Consider the following 22147-nt stretch of genomic DNA (forward strand, 5'->3'; position numbering starts at 1 on the left):
GACATTCTGAGCTAGATGGATAAACAAGATACGCAAGTAATCTGACCTGCCGCCACCACTGGATCATTGGACTCACATCCAGCAAAGCTCTTTGAGGTAGTTAATGGATTATTCCATCTAAAAATGGTGTCTGAATAAGGAGGGCAACTTGTTAGGACTGTTTGCCCAGGGGTTTCTTCCTGAAAAAGTTGCTCAAATATGATCCACCTTGGACACCATATTTTGAAAATTCAGCCTAGAATTTTCAGAGGCGTCCATTTCTTTCATTTGCTTAGATCTCTTGATTTTGGTTTCTCTTTGTGATATTTCTCTTTGTGACTTTCTTGTTCATTGCAACTTCTTTGATATATGTGTATTGTATTTTTTGTTACTCTTGAATTCAGGTGTGTTAAAATTCCTTATGTGCTCCCCACCCCCAATTAAATTACTGAAACTTTCAATCCTGTGGAGCTTGTAGATCAGGGGTGAGCAACTTTTGGCCTTCCAGATTTTTTTGCTATGACTTTTTGGCCTTCCAGATTGACTATGCTGGTTAGGACTGATGAGAGCTGTAGGCCAAAAAACATCTAGAGGGCCACAGGTTGCCCACCCTTGTTGTAGATAGTCAGCAGGTAACATTAAGATACAGCTACCCTATAGTGCTTGTTGTTGTTGTTGTTATTGTTTTGCATTCCTCTATTTGACTACTTTATTTTATCTTGCACTGGCAAAATGTTACAGTGCAATCTTGTACATATCTATTCAAAAGTAAGTCCCACTGAGTACATCCATAGGACTGCAGCCTTAAGTGATAGAAGGATCTACTCCATGTTTAAGCAAAATGAATGAGCTTTGTAGAAAGTAGGGAGTAGTCTTGCTTTTCATAATCTCTTTATATGTACAATATCCTGTTTAGCTTGGCTAGAATGTCAGATTTACTGTTTCTATGATATAGCATTCATCCAGCTGTACATTATGAACCACTTATACAAATGCTATAGGAAGAGAATGTCCACTGGAAAGAAAACACTAGAATTTGCAACCTATAAATAAATTCACTAAAACAACAGCAACAACACTTCATGCCTGTTATAATGCTGCTTGACCTTTAGTATTTTTACCTCATGCCTAGTAAGCATGAGTTTGAAATCAGTGGTTTTCAGAACTTCTCAGTAGGCTCTTCATCTCCTTAAAATCATAACAGTTGAAGCTTAGCTACTGCTAACATTAATTCCAGGTCTGATGAAAAAACAGCTTTATTTGAGATGACAGGCAGATATATTTTGGGATTTATTAAATGTTTGGTTTTAAAATTGAAACATTAAAATATATTTACCTCTGGGTACCTATTAACGACCTTAAGCTATGTGTTGGCTAGATTTTTCTCATTTTCATATGATCTACAGCAGATTAGATTTGGCAGATACTATAATTAGTCTTTGGTTCAGACACAATGACTTTACATGGTTTTTTCCCTGCATCTCAAGTTCAGTTTTTTTTTAAAAAAGTTATCAACCTTCTTTAAGCCCTTTATCTTAATAGCCTTGCTGTTTACAATTTTATGATACGAGTGGGACCTGCACCAAAATGTTTGCAGTGTGGAGTGATCCTGTTCAGCATTCTTGCCAGCCAGCCATGCCCTCTTCCAGAATATGCGTGTACTCTAGGTGGCAGTGTGCAGCAGTGGCGGGCATAACTAGAGCCAGCAGGGGGTGAAGCTTAGGTTCCCACCACCTTCACACACCCACACCAGAATTCCCTTTATGGGAGAAGGGGAAGACTGAAGCAAAATAGGAGTTGAGTAGTTCTTCCTTCTCTCTATCATCTCTTAACATTTCACCATCTTCCCTAAATAGCAGACCTATCCCTTCCTTGTTCTTGTTCTTCTTGCTCTGAACATAGCCAAAAAAGCATTTTTTTGTTTTTTGTTTTGCTATCCCTCACAAGCCTCAACTGATTCTGGGCCTTAGCCTTCCTGACACCATCCTTACTGTTCAGGGCAACTGGATATATGACCCTCCTTCCATCTCCTATACATATAATTTTTAAGTTTCAGTTCATTAGAGAGCTCCCTGTGCATCCACACTGGATTCTTTAGAGGTCTTCCATTTTTTCTTCTCATGAAAACAGTCAATACATGTATACGCAAGAAGTAGGGGTGGATTGATTTAAATCAGCAAGAAAAAAAGTTGACTTTAATCATTACTTTAAATCAAAGTTTTCCATTGATACTTCTTCATATATATTTCTTAAACCAGGGATGGGCAACTTATGGCCCTCCAGATGTTTAGGCCTACAACTCCCATCGGCCTTAGCCAGCACAGCCTATGGTGAGTAGTAGGTCAAAACATCTGGAGGGCCACAAGTTGTCCACCCATGTCCTAAACAATTATTCAGATCTGATCGCTAAACCATTTTAATATATAACTAAATAAGGGTGCAATCCTATGGGGGTAGGCGGCCTCCTCCGAACTCGGAGGTGACCACCTATCCAATGCAGGGCAGGAAAACCACGGAGGGGATCGTTCACTCTGCGCTTCTCCTGCCTTGCATTTGTGTCTAGACAGCCGATTTCAGCTGTCTAGCCGCGGGAAGGCAGAGCGGGGGAGGAGGCTGCCGGGTGACACACTGATGTCCCCGCCCCGGAACGCCCCCCCGGAATGCCCCATTTTGGCCACTCTGCATTCCTCTTCCGAGCGTTGAGCTTGGGGCCGTTCCGTGCTGCCTCAAGGAAGGTCAGTTCCCGGAAAACTACATATCCTATAGCCATCTAGCCACTGACTAGCAGCCATAGGGTTGCTCCCTAAGAGTAGTATTTACCCTCTTGGTTCATTCTTACAACTAGGCCGTGCATCTCTTTGTCCGACTGCATACCTGTTTTACCTATAGAGGGCATATCTTTAAAACATTGCGAGATAGGGTCTTCATTATGACCAGCAGCCATGACAGTTTGTAAGGTTACGTTTTGGAATATAGGAACTTGTGCACTGGACAATTTTGTCTTCTCCTTCTTTCCAGTGTTGCTTCTTTCTGCTTCACTCTGCTTTGGCCCAGCCTCACCTTCACAAAAACAAAGAACTAAAATTAGATGTCCATGACTGGATAGGTCAAAGTAAGGTCTGAAAGTTACTGGACAGACTAAAATAGTGTGCTTTCATCAGGTGAGAATGAAAAGTCTACGTTTGATAGGTAGACTGTAAAATTCATATTTGAGAAATGATCAAATTGGTTCTTCATTTACATAGAAAATGCTCCTTTAACTCAGTATATCTGGCAGAGGTATTGATAATGCTATATTTCGATTATTTAATATCAACCTGGCTACTCTTTAAGAAAAGCGTATAATTTAAAATTTTAATTTTTACATTTAAATTAATTTTAATTTAATTTTTAAAGCATTGATTTTTATTCATTCTGATTGGTGTGGCTGTTAGAGTGTTGAGTGAATTCCTATTGCATACTTCCCTCATTTTTGGAAACAGTATGTGGAAAAGTGGTAAGAAAAACTGAACACTGATCTTCCATGGAATGAATATTAAATTAACTTTATTTAGATATTGTTAGTTATGATAGCTTCATGGGAATGCGCTGAATGGGTCTTTTTCTGAATACTTTATCATCATTACAGGCCACAGAAAGTGAAGCTGGTGACATGGACCTGAGTGGGTTACCAGAGACAGCAGTCGATTCTGAGGATGACGATGATGAAGAAGATATTGAGAGGGCATCTGACCCTCTGATGAGCAGGGATATTGTTAGAGATTGCCTAGAGAAAGACCCAATAGACAGGACAGATGATGATATTGGTAAGCTACAATGGAAGCTAGAAAGAGGAAAAGAGGGGAAAGATACCTTTTTTTGCTTTTAATGGCATTCAGATTTTTTGGAGATGTATTTTCTCTTCCAAAATTTAACTACATGAAACAGTTCAATAAATAAAACAAAATAAAAACTTTAATAAAATAAATAAAAGGAAAGTATAGATGTCAGAGACCACACATGTTTTGGAGTGTAGCAAATACCTCAGCATTTAAACTATAGATTTAAAATGGATAAGTGTTAAAGGCCCCTTTCCTGTCAAAGTAAGGATGGTAACTTGCTCATAAAAAGCTGGTTGCTCCAGCAAAAAAGAATAAATGAGCTTGCTATAGGTAATCAGATGTTGCAACAGAACTGGAATGCTTTAAAATAATCAAAATTACACTGTTGGTTCCCTGTTACGCGTGTTGTCTCTTTAAATTCAGTATGTATTGGCATTATTTACGACACAAGGTACAATTTGCCTCTGAAGTTCTTGATGTGATGGTTTTAAAATGGTAAAACAATAGAGCTTCAAGCACATTGAAAACATCCGTATTTTGCTTATAAACAGTCCTAGTCCCAAAGACAGTGGTCTGATTTGCACGTAACAAGAACCCAGAGTATGGGTTGAGTATGGGAAGTCATTGAATCATGGATTGTTGTTAAATCTTGGTTTGTTGTTACATGTGAACCCTACACTATGGGGTGTTAACCATGAACAAAGCAGGAAGAGAACCCATGGTTTGTTGTTGGGTTGTGAACTCTGGGTTGTTTGTGGTTAACAACCATAGTTAAACAACCCACGATTCAACAACAACCCACAATTCAACAAAAACCTATGTTCAACCCATAATCTGGGTTGTTGTTACATGCAAAGCAGGTCAGCGTGTGACCTATTTTCAGTATCTTAATTCTGGCAGATAGATCAGAATAATCAGAAGCTTCCCAGAATAGTCAATAAAACAGCATAAAACTGACTAAAATATAACCACATTCAAATACGAATTGTGACAATCTCTTCTAAAACATTAAATGCATTCAAAGGTGTTTGTTTGCTGTTTACTGCCTTGGGTATTCTCAGTGAAACTGCAGAATAAAACTGTTTGTAAGAAATAAGAAGTATGGTGGAAGAGGAGTATCTTACATCAGCTGTAAAACACCAGCAGAATAAGACTAAGTTGGATCTCGGTGAGCTTATTCCAGGCAGCAAGGAAGGCCACTGCAGAGAAGGCCCTGCAGTGGGTCCCCGTGAGCCTAATCTCCCAAATGTATTATGTATAGGGTGGCCACTTACATATCGCCAGACTGGTGGGATATCTTTCAGGTGACAACTGTTTTAATATATTTGCATATTACATTGGTTACTAAACACAGTGTGATTTACTCCTTGAAAGACTAGAAGCAAACAGTTAAAATATTTTTACAGCATGCAGCACATTGTGGAATAATGCAAGTTGTAGAATCCTAGAGCATATTTCTAAACTCTCCTTACTAAGATGTTGCTTATAAATGTATTACTCAGTGTGTTCATTGTCCTTTAGAACAACTCCTGGAATTTATGCATCAGTTACCAGCTTTTGCTAATATGACGATGTCAGTGAGGAGAGAACTCTGTGCTGTGATGGTGTTTGCAGTTGTAGAAAGGGCAGGGACCATAGTTCTAAATGATGGAGAAGAGGTGAGTAAATTTTGTCTGTAATTACTTGAGTCTCCTTGCAGTATGTGAAATGTTGTTCTCATGCTCTAAACTAATACTGGTGAACAAAATAATATTGTACTGTTGCTTACAAATAATCAGGATAACTTGCTGAACAGAATGAGTTTGATGTAGCTTGGTTACAATTTTGACATTTCAGTAAAATTGATACCTTGCTCTTATATGCATTTATGAATCTGGCTGCCTTTACTCAAATATAAATGCTTACCTCTGAGTATTGTACCACAAATAATTGAATTTTGGAAGGCTTGTGGTTAAATACTGGAATTGTCCAGCTATTTCTTGCTCTCTACCAGTGGTGGCCAAGCTTTTTGGCCCTGACAGCTACATGTGGCAGGGGGTAGCAGGTCAGGAGCTACATGCTGGCTGTGGGCATGGCCAGAGCCAGCAGTAGGCAGAGGCTGGGCACCCCTCCCCATCTCACTTCTCTTTCTCTCCCCTGCTCTCCCTCTCTGTCACGTGCCGTCACACACACATGCCATATTGACTCCCTCCATGACAGGATCTTCATCAGGATCTTGGGGAACGCAAGGGTTAAACCTCCCCTCCCCCTGCAACTCTCCCTCCCTGTGCAGGGAAGGCTTTCCTCTCCTGCTTGGAGAGGAGAGGTGGCAGTAAAGTGTCTGTACCTCCTGTACCCTCTGTGGGTGTATACAGTTTGTTAGTAAAGTTTGCCGAAAGTTGAAGTGACATCTGAGAATTCTAAGTATATATGTTTGCTATGTAAACTTTTCTACTTCCTTCTTTCCTTCCTTCCTTCTTTCCTTCCTTCCTTCTTTCCGTCCTTCCTTCCTTCCTTCCTTCCTTCCTTCCTTCCTTCCTTCCAGAAGTTATGAAAAGAAAGTTTGTATAATGCTACCTGAAAAGGTGAAATCACTTTGCCTTTTTTCATGTCTCACAAACTGTGTTTTGTTTTTAGCTGGACTCCTGGTCTGTTATTTTGAATGGTTCTGTGGAAGTAACATATCCTGATGGAAGAACAGAAATATTATGCATGGGGAACAGTTTTGGTGTTTCCCCTACTATGGACAAAGAATACATGAAAGGAGTAATGAGAACCAAAGTGGATGACTGCCAGGTAGAACTTGAAAATTTGAATGAGCTCTTAGAATAGTATGCACATATTGGCATGGTCCAGACATAACGTTAAACTATGGTTTAGTGTTACATGCAGAAGCCTTGGGCTTGTGCACTTTCCCCTCTCCTCCTCTGGCACAGCCACAAGGAAGGGTTTGGGATTTTTTGTTTCTGCTATTAATTAACCTCTTAATGGTTTCATGCCCTCTCTTCCTTGACCCCAGGATGTGGTGACTGCTGAGGGTTTCGGGCCATCTGCCCAGCCAAGGCTTTCCCAGCTGACCTGGAGGAAATGCACCTGCTGGGGGCTAGGGTGATCTAGGCAGCAGTCCCCTCACCCATGAGGGAGGTGATCCACCAGGCCAGGTGGCCATGCCCACTTCCAGGTAGACTGCACAGACCCTGCTTAGCATTGCAGTTCTCTATTGCACATTTCAACCACAGTTTATCATTATGTCTTACGCAAAACTATGGTTAATTGTAACTTCGGTTTAGAGAGACAAGCCAACTTCATAAACAATGGTTTGAAGTTGGCTTGTTGGCTTATTTTCCTAAACCATATTTAAGATTAACCACAGTTTGTTCAGGGAATAAAGATAAACTGTGATTAATGAAAAAAGGGAAATGAAAGCTTCCAATTTCCTCACAGCTGTGCCAAAGGAGATGAGGTGAGTGGGGAGTTCCGAAGCTCAAGACTAGTTCATGTAACACTAAATTAAATTAAAGTTTAGCATTGCATCTGAACAAGGCCATTATGTACCATTTTATATGAGAACAATAAACGCTGTAAATATCTGGCTGTCTGTTCTAGAATCAAGAGAAAACAGAATGTGGTTTGTACTAGGTGCTGAGAAGTTATCAGAATCTCAAATATAACTTCAGTGATATGTGAAGAGAAAAGTGAATACCTAGTATTCATGGTTAATGGACCTGATAGGAATATTTGTTACTATGTTGGTAAAATCCATGTTCAGTTTAAAATGTAAGAGCATCAAAACTTAAGATCTGAAAGTTTGTATTCCAAGATAAAAGGAAATACGTTGATAGGTAGATCAAAATAAGTTGGCAAGAAACGTAGGTGATGATAATCTGGGTATTTAGTGAACATGGTTTATTGAGTTTAAAAAGTATTGTAGTGTTCTTCGGAAGGAGAGGGACCCAGCTGTCTAATGGAAACCACCACAGATTTGATTGGAATTTTCTTATGCTAGGCAATAGTATCTTGATAAGAGAGGGAAAGAAATAGCTGTTTGTTTTAATACTGGAGACAACAGTTAAAAGGGATTTTCCTTCCATCATTCACTTTGTATATGCCCTCAAGATGGAAACTAGGAGTTTCCTTAAAGAAAAAGTAAGCAAGCTTTAGCTTTTATTTGGGGAAATAGTACAGGGGAAGATAGTGATATGAGATTTCTGTGGTTGTTGTTGTTCAGTCGTTCAGTCGTGTCCGACTCTTCGTGACCCCATGGACCATAGCACGCCAGGCCTTCCTGTCCTGCGCTCTCTCCCAGAGCGTGCTCAAGTTCATATTCATTGCATCCGTGATGCTATCTAGCCATCTCATCCTCTGCCGTCCCCTTCTCCTTTTGCCTTCAGTCTTTCCCAGCATCAGGGTCTTTTCCAGGGAGTTTTCTCTTCGCATTAGGTGGCCAAAATATTGGAGCTTCAGCTTCATTATCTGTCCTTCCAATGAGCACTCGGGGTTGATTTCCTTTAGGATGGACTGATTTGACCTCCTTGCAGTCCAGGGGACTCGTAAGAGTCTTCTCCAGCACCACAGTTCGAAAGCATCAATTCTTCGGCGCTCAGCCTTCCTTATAGTCCAGCTCTCACAGCCATACATTACTACTGGGAAAACCATAGCTTTGATTAGACGGACCTTTGTCGGCAAGGTGATGTCTCTGCTTCTTACTATGCTGTCTAGGTTTGCCATAGCTTTCCTCCCCAGGAGCAAGCGTCTTTTAATTTCATGGCTACAGTCACCGTCTGTGGTGATCTTGGAGCCCAAGAAAGTAAAATCTGTCACTGCTTCCATTTCTTCCCCTTCTATATGCCAGGAAGTGATGGGGCCAGATGCCATGATCTTAGTTTTTTTAATGTTGAGTTTCAAACCAGCTTTTGCACTCTCCTCTTATCAATTAATATTGAATCTATTGATCATGTACTTTCCTAAGGCAAGAATTATAGTAGAATTTATTATACTAGCTTATTCAGCTACTTACTGTAGCAGAAATTGTAGTAAAGCACATTTGCTCATTCACTGTGTAAAATATAATATAACTGCAATGTTAGTAGAGAAATTGTATTTTTTATAGTTGCCGTCTTAATAATCAGCTGTTCCAAAATCGGAGAAATATGTTTTGGGCTTCATGTTATTTAAGCCTCTGTTTTAACATATTCTGGATTTGATTTCAGAGTAAATTTCGAAAAATATGTGTTTACCCTAAATACAAAGGAAAAGTAATGAAAAGTAATTCCACTAACACTTATTATTTCTAAATCAGCCTCATGGTGTCAGAGTTCTGAGTTCATGGTTTCTGTTACACTTGAGATTGCAAAACTATAGCAAAACTATAGCACTAGGGGTTAAAGTATTCCAGACAAAAAATAATCTAAAAATTTAGAAGCCATTACTTTTGAATATGTCTTTTGCAATATGTTTTCTCCTAGTTTGTGTGCATAGCCCAGCAAGATTATTGCCGCATCCTCAATCAAGTGGAAAAAAACATGCAGAAGGTAGAAGAGGAAGGAGAGATTGTTATGGTTAAAGAGCATAGGGAATTGGATCGCACTGGAACGAGAAAGGGTCACATTGTTATCAAGGTATATTTTGTATATCACAATGTACATAATGGAAATCCTATATGCTCTTTTCAAATATTCTTTATATCTGTTTTTGATCTATATCTTAATGTTTACAGATCTTATCCTATTGTGCAGATTTTGGATAAAGATAATTTCATGAGGGGGGAAGTAACTATTTTTTATTTTTGTATTCAGTGGATTGCATGATTGTAAATTTAGTCCAGTAAATATGCCATACCATCTTAACTTTAGTTAAATAAAAAGTAGCATTTCAGCTTGTCAAAAACAAGTTGAAATGCATTCATGTGTGTTGACATTTGAACATTTACATTTTATAGGGAACGTCGGAAAGGTTAACAATGCATTTGGTGGAAGAACACTCAGTAGTGGATCCAACATTTATAGAGGATTTCTTGTTGACCTACAGGACCTTCCTTTCCAGCCCTATGGAAGTGGGAAAGAAGTTATTGGAGTGGTTCAATGATCCTAGCCTCAGGGATAAGGTTGCATTGATCATGACCTTTTAAAATACAACTGTCTGTATTTTAATATGCACTGATTAGGTCCTAAAACAAATTATAAACTGCTGTAGTTATTTGGACAGAAATCAGGTGACAAACACATTTTTCCAAAGGGAAAAGCATTTCTACATAGGGGAAAAAGAATCGATATAATCTGGTATACCACCTGTTCATTTCACCCTATGTATCCAAATGCAATTTAGTAGAAGCTGTTGAATTTGCCCATTTTCATCTAAAATTGAGAGTCAATTAAACAACTTTCATTCCTCTGTTGTTTTGAGTGGTCCAATCAACGCTTTCACATTTGACATTCACAACTGATTATCTTTTATCCAGATTTTTTTGAGTTTAGATAGAGGTTCTTTTTTTTTAAATGAAAGGCTTTATCGGGGGTTAGAAATTCAGGGCACACATACATGCCATTCACAGAGACACACTCTTAGCTCCCCCACTTCAGCTGATTCATGTAGATCAGCTGAGGAAGTGATGAGTTCCATACCCATTGAAGTGTGCTGGGTGGGAAATTTTAATCCTCGCCACCCAGTATGCCAGATGGAAATGAAGATTGGGCCTTTTCCTCAGCGTATCTGTGCCAGATCTGAGGGGCATAAAGATCATGCCAGGGAAATGGGCATGTCTGTGGGACAGATTGGGGAGCCTTGAGGGTCACATTAGACCTGCAGACCAGAGGTTCCCCATTCCATTTATGTTCTATGTCTTAATTTTTAGGCATCTGCTAAGTTAGGAAGCCTTAATTAATGTTAGGTTGCTGAATTCAAGCAAATGCTTTCAATTTGGAGGCATTGTAGCTGAACATGGATCTTTCTTGAAAATTCTGTACCCCGAGGGTTCCTAACAGTACATTGTTCATGTCAATGGCTATTTATGGATCCTTTAAACTCAGATCATTGTTATTGAGGACTGCAATAAAGTCACTATTTTGTAAATACATAAAAGTGACAGTTGTATTAGCGCCACATTATTAAAATCTGTATAATGAATTGTGGCTATTGGTATTGAGTCAGTTTGCTGACGCACCAGGAGCAGAGTCTTTCTTTTGAACTAAAGTAGCATAACTAAAACGCATATTAAAGGAGCATTAAAAAATCTAGCATGCCCTTGAGGCCTTTTTTTAAGAACAAAAAAGTAACTGAGGTTTATTTTCAAACTATTATCTTTATAAAACTGCTCAGAGCCTGTTGCCCCAATTCTTGTGCTTGAACTTCTTCCTGGGTTGGTAGTCGCTAGTTTTACTAGAAGGCTTTGGAATTCTAAATTATGTCAAGAAAGAGAAGACACTCTTCTGACGGCTAATCATCGCCAAAAGGGTGAAAGGAGTCTACTATAAAAAGATATTTAAAATCACTATATATCTATTATTGTCTAAAGACTTATTTCCGAAATCTTCATAGAAGTTCTTTTCTGTACCCTTAAGAATACAACTTGTACTTTGAAGGTGATGGCCCTTTGACTTTGGGAAGACTGCAAAGTAGGATGCTAAGAAATGTTAAAAGTAGCAAGCAATGTCAGCTTTCATCCTCCGGGAATTCTGATGCTGATCAGAGCAAGAAAAATGAGATTTCTTTTCAAATTACTACCATTTCAAAACTAGCTTATTGAAAGAACTGTGATGTGGTTTTTCGTTTGCATAAACGGCTTGTGGTAAAATGTATGATGCCTGATTTCTGTTCTCAGAAAACAAGTATGAAAGAGTGTTGAACATACGTGAAGCTTTATGTTTAAGACCTAATTTGCTGCTTTAAAAAACAAAACAAAAAAATAACTTGTTGGGTTCCTAGGAAAAGGCTAAATGTCACTTGATCAAATTTTGAAGTATATGTTCACATCTAAATATTAAACCAGTTGAAAACTTAAATATATATATGTGTGTGTATGTGTGTGTGTGTGTGTAATCTACTACAATTATATATTGCTTCCTTCAGGTTACACGGGTAGTGTTGTTGTGGGTGAACAATCACTTCAATGATTTTGAGGGCGATCCTGCAATGACTCGCTTTCTGGAGGAATTTGAGAACAATTTGGAAAGAGAGGTACAAAAAATACCCCCCCCCCAAAAAAAAGACTTGTGATGCTACATTACTACTAACTTACATTCAATTAATGATTCTGGATTTATTTATTTTTCTCCTGCAGAAAATGGGTGGACATCTGAGGCTGTTAAATATTGCATGTGCTGCTAAAGCTAAACGAAGAATGATAACATTAACAAAGCCATCTCGGGAAGCCCCTTTGCCTTTCCTATTGTTGGGAGGATCTGAAAAGGGCTTTGGAATCTTTGTTGACAGCGTAGATTCAGGTAGCAAAGCCACTGAAGCAGGCTTGAAACGTGGTGATCAGGTATGTAATTTAAATTTCAACAGATCGTTATTTAAATGTCAGTGTGACCACAAGAATTAAATGAAAAGAATAGATGCCATTTCATTTTTATTATGTGGGCTTCTGATAATTATAAATTGCCAGTGTTAAATCTTCTTTCTAGATATTGGAGGTTAACGGCCAAAACTTTGAAAATATTCAGCTATCAAAAGCCATGGAAATTCTTCGAAATAATACACATTTATCTATCACTGTGAAAACCAACTTATTTGGTAAGTTTTGAGGCATACTTTCAGTGTAATGTTTATTCTGATGTGTTGCAAGAAGGCCAGAAGTCCCTGAAAGGCACACAAAATGCCCCCCAAAGAGCTTGTCCACCGCTGGAGCATTCTAAGGCCTCCTGTGAGGCCTTGGCAAGGGTTTTGTGGAATCGGTTCTGTAAATTCAGTCCCGTCTAGCCTCAGAACCTGCACCAGATGGGTCTGAAGCAACCCAGTGGGTAACCAGGCTAATCCCAACAGGTAAACATCACCCCAGAACATCACTACAGGAAACCATATTTATGGTTTCAGCTTTATTGCTGAAAATTCAGGAGAAATACAAAACAAAGAAAATAGCATGGCGGTTATATGAGCGTTAGAAATTCTCCCTCCAATTACAGGGAAAGAGAACGCAACAAAAACAGAAGATAAATCAAAAGAATTGCAACTGCCAAAGCTGATACTATGAGCTGGTTACAAGTCTAGGGTCTTCTAGGGGCTCTTCTTGTAGGCCTCTCCCAGGTTAAATCAGCCATCTTTACTCTTTGTAAACCCTTTTCAGTACCAGATTAACAGGTTCCAGCTTCTTCATTCTGATGAAGTGGGCAAGGTGCTTTCATCTGTAAAGCTGACCACCTGCTTACTTGATCCTTGCCCAGTGTCTGGAGATGGTGGGTGGCTGGATGGGGAAGGAATAAGCTGAAGCTGAACCCTGACAAAACCAAGGTGGTTTTGGTGGGAGACAAGGGGAGGTGGGGGATGTTGACCTGTTGTTGAATGCGGTATGGCTATCCTTGAAAGACCAGGTCCGCAGCCTAGTGGCCATTTTAGACTCCCAGCTGTCCATGGAGGCTCAGGTGTCAGCTGCGAGCTGGACAGCACTGTACCAACTCCATCTGATATAGCGGATTAAGAAATTTAATAAATAAATAAATAACCATCTTTTTCTGCCATGCACAGCCCTAGGGGAGAATTGGCCATGTTTTACTGTGCACTTTCATTGGTTGTCTCTTAATGTAACTAGCCTCTGACCTAGTTCACACAATCAAAATAAGCCACTGTGGCTTATTTAAATCACGGCATATGCCGGGTGAATGCAAGGTGTCATTTGAATAATCGCCTCCTTGGGTGTGGCTTGGCATGTCGTCCTAACCTGGGTGGCATGGCTTGTTGGAGGGGGAAACAACCCTCCAATAACCATGGTTGTTTCCCCCTCCAACAAGCCATGCCGCCCAGGTTCAGACGACATGCCAAGCCACATCCAGATGGTGATTATTCAAATCATGCCCAGCACATGCTGCAATTTAAATAAGCCCCAGTGGTTTATTTTGATGGTGCGAATCAGCCCACTGTCTCATGCTAATAGAGAGAGTTCATCTCAGAATGGACCTCTGAAAACATGGAATAATGGCTTTTCTAAAGGCAAGTCAATGTGAAAAAAGATGCCTTGAGGACAGTGAGACATTTGCTGTTGTAATGGATGCTATTTTAATCTTCACAGTTACTGATTTATATGAGCAAATGCACAAACATTGGGTAATATTTTATGACAATACAAAAGACAAAAAGATAAGAAATGGAAACACTTTGCTTAGGTATGAGCAGGAATTTCATTTTAATCACAAGAATAGTTTTACTGGGACTGGTCAACAATCCATATATTCCAGTTCTCTGGTTTTGACAGTGGTGTTTTCTAGAAGCGTAAAGAACATGGTATGATGATTTGGGGTAATAATCCCAATTATTTGTCCTAACAACCACCAGTTGTTCTTTTAAACCATCACTAACCTTTGTCCATAACTACCTTGTTTGGCAGAAACCTCATAGGTTGAGTGTGCAAAGTATGATGAGAAATTTTAAACTCGCTATTTTGAAACAGTTTATGCATGATGTTGCAGCTCTAGTGCATCTTCATTTAAGAAGATAATGCTGAGATAATGGTACTTTATTATGAAGCCTCAGATGCGAGGCCGACAGACAATGCTGGGTTAGAATCATAGAATCGTAGAACCGTAGAATGGTAGGGTTGGAAGGGGCCTACAAGGCCATCGAGTCCAACCCCCTGCTCAATGCAGGAATCCAAGTCAGAGCATCCCTGACAGATGGCTGTCCAGCCTCATCTTGAATGCCTCCAGTGTGGGAGAGCCCACCACCTCCCTAGGTCATTGGTTCCATTGTCATATTGCTCTAACAGTCAGGAAGTTTTTCCTGATGTTCAGCCGGAATCTGGCTTCCTGTAACTTGAGCCCATTATTCCGTGTCCTGCACTCTGGGATGATCAAGAAGAGATCCTGGCCTTCTCTGTGACAACCTTTCAAGTACTTGAAGGGTGCTATTATATCTCCCCTCAGTCTTCTCTTCTCAAGACTAAACATGCCCAGTTCTTTCAGTCTCTCTTCATAGGGCTTTGTTCCCAGTCCTCTGATCATCTTTGTTGCCCTCCTCTGAACCCTCTCCAGTTTGTCTGCATCCTTCTTAAAGTGTGTTGCCCAGAACTGGACAGAGTACTCCAGATGAGGCCTAACCAGTGCTGAGTAGAGGGGAACTAGTACTTCCCGGGATTTGGAAGCTATGCTTCTATGAATGCAGCCCAAAAGAGCATTTGCCTTTTTTGCAGCCACATTACATTGTTGGCTCATATACAGCTTGTGATCGACAACAATTCCATGATCCTTCTCGCTTGTAGTGTTGTTGAGCCACTTATCCCCCATCTTGTAACTGTGCATTTGGTTTCTTTTTCCTAGGTGCAGAACTTGGCATTTATCCCTATTAAATGTCATTCTGTTGTTTTCTGCCCAGCGCTCCAGTCTATCCAGATCACTTTGAATTTTGTTTCTGTCATCCAAAGTAGTAGCTATCCCCCCAGTTTTGTGTCATCTGCAAATTTGATCAGCATTCCCTGCACCTCCTCCTCCAAGTCATTAATAAAAATGTTGAAGAGCACTGGGCCCAGGACTGAGCCCTGCGGTACCCCACTCCTTACCTCTCCCCAGTTTGAAAGGTCCCATTGATAAGCACTGTTTGAGTCCGATTCTGTAGCCAACTGTGGATCCACTGGATCGTTGTTTCATCTAGCCCACTTTTAGCTAGTTTGCTCATCAGGATATCATGGGGCACTTTGTCGAAAGCTTTGCTGAAGTCAAGGTATATGATGTCTACAGCACTCCCATGGTCTACAAGGGAGGTTACTTGATCAAAAAATGAGATCAGATTTGTCTGGCAGGACTTGTTTTTGACAAATCCATGTTGGCTTCGAGTAATCACGGCATTGTTTTCAAAGTGCTTCCAGATGGATTGCTTTATCATCTGCTCCAGAATTTTCCCAGGGATTGATGTCAGACTGACTGGTCTGTAGTTCCCAGGTTCCTCCTTTTTACCCTTTTTGAAGATAGGGACAACATTAGCCCTCTTCCAGTCATCTGGCACTTCCCCCGTCCTCCATGATTTCTCAAAGAGAATAGACAGCGGTTCTGAGAGTTCTTCTGCCAGTTCCTTTATTACTCTAGGATGCAGTTCATCTGGCCCTGGAGATTTGAACTCATTCAAAGTCATTCGGTGTTCCTTGACCATATGCCTGTCGATCTCAAGCTGCAATCCTGCCCCTTCAGCCTGTACTTGGCCTTTGCCAGGGGGGTCATAGACCCTCTTTTGGGAGAAGACTGAGCCAAAGTAGGAATTGAGCACCTCTGCCTTTTCTTTGTCATCTGTTATCATTTTGCCATCCTTATTTAATAGCTGAACAACCATTTCTTTCCTCTGCCTTTTACTATGCACATATCTGAAGAAAGCCTTTTTGTTGTTTTTAGCATCCCTCACTAACCTCAGCTCATTCTCAGCTTTAGCCTTCCTGACGCCATCCCTGCAATTCTGTGCTACCTGCCTGTACTCTTCCTTTGTTACTTGGCCTTCTTTCCACTTCCGATATGTGTCCTTTTTTGTTTTCAGGTCATCCCTAAGCTTTTTGTGAAGCCACATTGGCTTCTTCTGTTGTCTTCCACCTTCTCTTCTTGTTGGAATTCCTTGTAATTGTGCCTTGAGAATTTCTTTTTTTAAAAGCTCCCACCCATCTTGGACTCCTTTTCTCGTTAGCGTCGCTTGCCATGGGACCTTACTGATCATTGTTCTGAGTTTATTAAAGTCAGCTTTCCTAAAATCCAGGGTACGCGTTTGACTACACTCGGCTTTTGCTTCCCTTAGAACCAAGAACTCAAGTACAACATGGTCGCTTTCCCCCAGAGTTCCTGTAACTGCTACTTTATCGACTAAGTCATCTCTGTTGGTTAGGATCAAGTCAAGGATAGCCAATCCTCTAGTTCCTTCCTCTACTTTCTGTAGGAGGAAGTTATCCGCCACACAAGTCAGGAATTTCCTGGAGGGGCCACGTTTTGCAGAATTTGTCTCCCAACAAATATCGGGGAAATTGAAGTCCCCCATTACAACTACATCATGCTTCCTTAAAACATTGGCTATTTGCTTTTCAAAAGTTTCATCCTTGTCTTCTCCTTGGTTGGGTGGCCGGTAGGAGACTCCGACCACCAGGTTCCTTTTATTCTTTGCTCCATTTATTTTGATCCAGATGCTCTCAATGGGGCTACCAAGCTCATCCTCCTGTATTTCTGTGCAGAGATATGTATTTTTCACATACAGTGCAACCCCACCTCCCTTTCTGTTCCTCCTGTTCTTTTTGAACAAGTTATATCCTTCAATTGCTGTATTCCAGTTATGAGAGTCATCCCACCAAGTCTCGGTTATACCTATCAAGTCATAATTTCCCTCCTGTATTAAGAGTTCAAGTTCGTTCTGTTTGTTTCCCATACTCTGGGCATTAGTATATAGCCATCGAAGACCATGTGCTTCATAGTCTGGCTTTCTTCCTACATGTGTCTGAAGACTATTATTGGGCGCTATCAGAGCTGTTCTCTCCGTTGCAGTGCATGCGTCTACGTCCATTGTTACCCCCAACATTACATCTCCCTTCCCCGTAGGATTCAGTTGAAAGCCCTCCTGATGAAGTTCTTCATGCTGTGGCCAAACACATTTTTCCCATCCTTTGTGAGGTGCAACCCATCCCTTGCCAACAGCCCATCTTCCAGGAAGTATAGCCTGTGGTCCCAGAATCCAAATCTCTCTCGTCGGCACCACCTTCGTAGCCAGTCATTCACCCGGAGTATTTTTCGTTCCCTTTCTATCCCTCTTTTAACTACTGGAAGGATGGATGAGAAAACTATCTGGGCCCCAAAGTTCTTGAGTTTCCTTCCCAAAGCTTCAAAGTCTGAAGTGATTTCTTCGTAGCTCCGCTTGGCGGTATCATTTGTTCCCACATGGATGAGAAGAAAGGGATACCTGTCAGTGGGCTTCATGAGTGCAGGCAACCTTTCAGTCACATCTCTGATTCGTCCTCCCGGGAGACAAGAGACCTGGCGAGTCCACGGGTCTTCGCGACATACTTGGGTCTCGATCCCACGCAGCAAGGAGTCTCCCACTACTACCACTCTTCTCTTCTTGTTGTTGTAGGCCTGGGTTTCATCGCCTCTGTTTGACTGACCTTCACCCTCTTGCTCACTCTCATGTAGGTTCCCCTGTGATTCTTCCTCTGCAGGCTGTGCTCCAGTCTCTTCCACAAGTACCTGGAATCAGTTCCACAGCTCCACTGCTTCCACTGGCGCAGAGTGGCGTCTAGTTCTTCTCCTAACTGTCGCCCTTTTCCAAGGAGTATCCTCTACTCCATTTTTCTTCACCTCAGCATTTCCCACTGCCTCATCTTGCTATTGCTCTTCAAGCTTCTGGTCTTCCCTTTGCTGCTGTAGTTCCCCCATTCTGTCCAAGAACTCTTCGTGTTCTCTTATTCCCCGGAGGGTCGACAGTCGCCGCTCCAGTCCACTTACTTTTTCTTCCAGCAGCGTGATCAACTTGCACTTGTTGCAGGTGAAGGCCATGTTGTTCTCAGGCAAGAAAACAAACATTGCACACACCTTGCAGGTCACCATCACTGGAGAGTCTTGTCCTTCCATAGCCTCTTTTCCCTTTTTGTGTCTAGCTTTGTGATTGTTCTAGACTAGCCTGTGCCTGTTCCTCTACTCAGTAGAGGTTAAAAGCAGAGTCCCACTTGTGTGAAAGTGTGTGTTACAAGAAAAAATAAATCGAAAAAAGTTAGTTAAAAATAAAATGAAATAAAAAATGAAAAAAAAATGTTAGGGCCTCCCCCTGGGCCTCCCCCGCCGAACTCCCCTGGCCAACTCCTGTTTGCTCCCCCCATCCGCTCGCTCTGGTTGCTCGCTCTCTGGGAGCTTGTTTGCTTCTGTAGTCCCTGGACCAGCTGGAGCAGCTTGCTCTGCTCTGCTCTGCTCAGCTGGGAGGCGGGAAACAGACTGAAGCTTCCCGCCCACTCAGCTGCTGGGAGTACTCAGGCCACAAACCCCCAATTCAGTTGGAGCTCTCAGAAGCACCTGGTGAGCTCACAGCCACTCAGAAGGATAAAGGGCAGCCCCCTGGGCTTCCTGTAGTCCACTTACCTCTTAGCTTGTCTCCTTTGTCTCTTCTACCCCTGCAACTCCCCTGGCCAACTCCTGTTTGCTCCCCCTGTCAGCTCACTCTGGTCACTCGCTCTCTGGGAGCTTGCTTGCTTCTGTAGTTCCTGGACCAGCTGGAGCAGCTTGCTCTGCTCTGCTCTGCTCTGCTCTGCTCAGCTGGGAGGCGGGAAACAGACTGAGATAAATTTAACAGACTGGTTAAATGAATCATTGATCCAATTCAGTTTAAGATGGTTCTTTACATCTTCACAAAATAATCTTTAAAAAATAAAAATCAATTGACTTGTAGCACAACTCTATACATACCCGCTCAGAAATGTCTCATTCAGTAGGGCTCACTTCCACCAGTAAGTGGATATAGGGTTGTAGCCTTAAAATACAAAGGATTGCTTCTGTTGTTTAGGATAGATTAAGATCAGAAACAACTAGTGCAAGAATGAAATCTGACTTCATACATAAAATATATATTTACATCCGCATAATATTTAAGTATTAGTAAATACAAGTGCAGCCAAGACACTTAGTGTAAAGTAACTTTGGAATTGCTTTAAGGCAAGCAGTGTAAAGTTGCTAAGGGCTCAATCCTATGCATGTTTAGACTGAAAAAAGTCCTACAACTCCCAGCTTGCCCCAGGTAGCAGAGCTGGCTGTGGCATTCTGGGAACTGTGACTTTTTATTATTATTTATTTATTATTATTTATTAAATTTATTAATCACCCATCTGGCTGGTCACCCAGCCACTCTGGGCGATGTACAACATATAATAAAACAGTTTAAAACAATAAAATTCTACAATAAAAACATTTTTTAAAATACCCTAACCCACCCCAAATGCCTGCCTGAATGACCACGTTTTTAATGCACGACGGAAGCTCATTAAAGAGGGGCATGGCGGAGTTCCTTAGGGAGGGAGTTCCACAGAGTGGGGGCCACAACAGAAAAGGCCCTCTCCCTCATCCCCACCAGTCTAGCTGTGCTGGCTGATGGGACATAGAGAAGGCCATCCGAGGCTGATCTTGTTAAGTGGCCTGTCTGGTGCTGCTGGAGGTGCTCCTTAAGATAGGCTGGGCCGGAACCATATAGAGTTTTAAAGGTCAAAACCAACACCTTGAATTTGGCCCGGAAAACAACTGGTAACCAGTGCAACTCCTTCAGCACTGGAGTGATGTGATCTCTCTGGCAGCTGCCTTTAATCAGGAGAGCTGCCACATTCTGTACCAGCTGCAGCTTCCGAACCATCTTCAAGGCTAACATCACATACAGCGCATTACAGTAGTCTAAACGAGAGGAGACCAGGGCATGTACCACCGATGGGAGAAGTTGGTTGGGAAGGAAGGGGCGCACCCGCCATATCAGATGGAGTTGATACAGCGCTGTCCGGCTCACAGCTGACACCTGAGCCTCCATGGACAGCTGGAAGTCCAAAATGACCCCCAGGCTGTGGACCTGGTCTTTCAAGGGTAGCCGTACCCCATTCAACACCAGGTCAACATCCCCCAGCCTCCTCTTGTCTCCCACCAAAAGTACCTCGGTCTTGTCAGGGTTCAGCTTCAGCTTATTCCTCCCCATCCAGCCATTCACCGTCTCCAGACATTTGGACAGGGATTCTACAGCCAACCTTGGTGAAGATTTGAACGAGAGGTAGAGCTGTGTGTCATCTGCATATTGATAACACCGCACCCCAAACCTCCTGATGATAGCCCCCAGCGGCTTCACATAGATGTTAAATAGCATCGGGGAGAGGATGGAACTCTGTGGCACCCCACAAGTGAGTGGCCACGGGTCCAAAACCTCCTCTCCCTCTGGTACCTGCTGAAGAGGAAGGACCGGAACCACCCCTATAGTCTCCAATGCCCAACCCCTCCAGGCGGTCCAGGAGGATACCGTGGTCAACGGTATCAAAAGCCACTGAAAGGTCGAGGAGAACAAGGAAGGAGCATTCACCCCTGTCCAGAGCCCTCCTCATATCATCCACCAAGGCAACCAAGGCCGTTTCTGTCCCATACCCAAGCCTGAAGCCTGACTGAAATGGCTCTAGATAATCGGTTTCTTCCAAGTGTGCCTTCAACTGCATTGCCACCACCCGCTCAATCACCTTGCCCAAAAATGGCAGATTTGAGACTGGGCGAAAGTTGTTCAGAACTTGGGGATCCAAGGAGGGCTTCTTTAAGAGCGGTCTTATCACTGCCTCCTTGAGGGCTGATGGCATCACTCCCTCCTCATGGGAGGCATTCACCACCGCCCTGATCCCCTCACCCAGTCTCTCTCTGCAGCCCATAATGAGCCAAGATGGGCAAGGATCAAGTAAGCAGGTGGTCGGCCTTACAGATGAAAGCACTTGTCCACTTCATCAGAAGGAAGAAGCTGGAACCGATCCCACAAAACCAGTTTGCCACAGGCTGCCTCCTGCTCACAAACTGTATCCACAGCGTGCGGAGTAACACTCCTTATCTGACCAATTTTATCTGCAAAGTGCCTTGCCAAGGCCTCACAGGAGGCCTTAGAACGCTCCAGTGGTTCTGGAGCCACAGGACCGACCAGGCTCCGGACCACTTGGAACAGCCTCCTGGGATAGCACTCTGCGGACGCGATAGAGGCAGCATAATATTCCTTTTTTGCTGCCTTCACCGCCACGTGATAGGCTGAAGATACAGCTCTAGCCCATGTCTGATCGTCTTTGGAGCGAGACTTCTGCCACCGGCGCTCTAGCCGTCTCACCTCCTGTTTCAGAGCTCATAACTGCGGATTGAACCATGGTGCAGTCCGAGCCCTGTTCAGGGGGAGAGGGTGTTTCAGAGCCACCCGATCTAATGCCCCAGTGATTGCGGCGTTCCAGGGTCTTGACTGAGTGGCCATTGTGGCATACCTGGGTCTTGACTGAGTGGCCGTTGGTGTGCTCCAGAGAATCCCCAAGCTTGTTCAGGAATCCATTTGGATCCATAAGATGCCTGGTGTGGACCATTTTGATGGGTCCTCCACCCCTGTGGAGGGGTTGTGGAACTGAGAAGTCCAACATCACCAGATAGTGATCTGACCATGACAAAAGGGTGGTGGATATACCCCCGACTTCCAGATCACTCCCCGCTTCTCCAGAAACAAACACAAGGTCTAGTGCATGA

The 22147-nt window shown here is 42.3% G+C and overlaps 1 protein-coding gene across 11 annotated transcripts in view; it reads left to right on the forward strand.

Annotated features, from left to right (window-relative positions):
* The window catches only part of RAPGEF2 (Rap guanine nucleotide exchange factor 2), a 251319-nt gene that overhangs the window by 198002 nt on the left and 31170 nt on the right, over positions 1–22147 (forward strand). For 10 of the 11 annotated variants that reach the window (XM_084856366.1, XM_084856370.1, XM_084856368.1 and 7 more), the window contains 8 exons: positions 3608–3785; positions 5322–5458; positions 6417–6575; positions 9245–9397; positions 9718–9882; positions 11844–11951; positions 12055–12258; positions 12401–12509. In XM_084856366.1, coding sequence (XP_084712492.1) covers positions 3608–3785; positions 5322–5458; positions 6417–6575; positions 9245–9397; positions 9718–9882; positions 11844–11951; positions 12055–12258; positions 12401–12509 — 1213 coding nt within the window. Of the gene's footprint in view, positions 1–3062; positions 3141–3607; positions 3786–5321; positions 5459–6416; positions 6576–9244; positions 9398–9717; positions 9883–11843; positions 11952–12054; positions 12259–12400; positions 12510–22147 lie in introns of those variants that run through there. The other variant, XM_084856376.1, reaches the window with a different exon arrangement.

Source organism: Heloderma suspectum, chromosome 5 (genome assembly GCF_057233095.1).
Source record: "Heloderma suspectum isolate Gila_16-S chromosome 5, 16-S_ref, whole genome shotgun sequence".
Lineage (NCBI taxonomy): Eukaryota > Metazoa > Chordata > Lepidosauria > Squamata > Helodermatidae > Heloderma > Heloderma suspectum.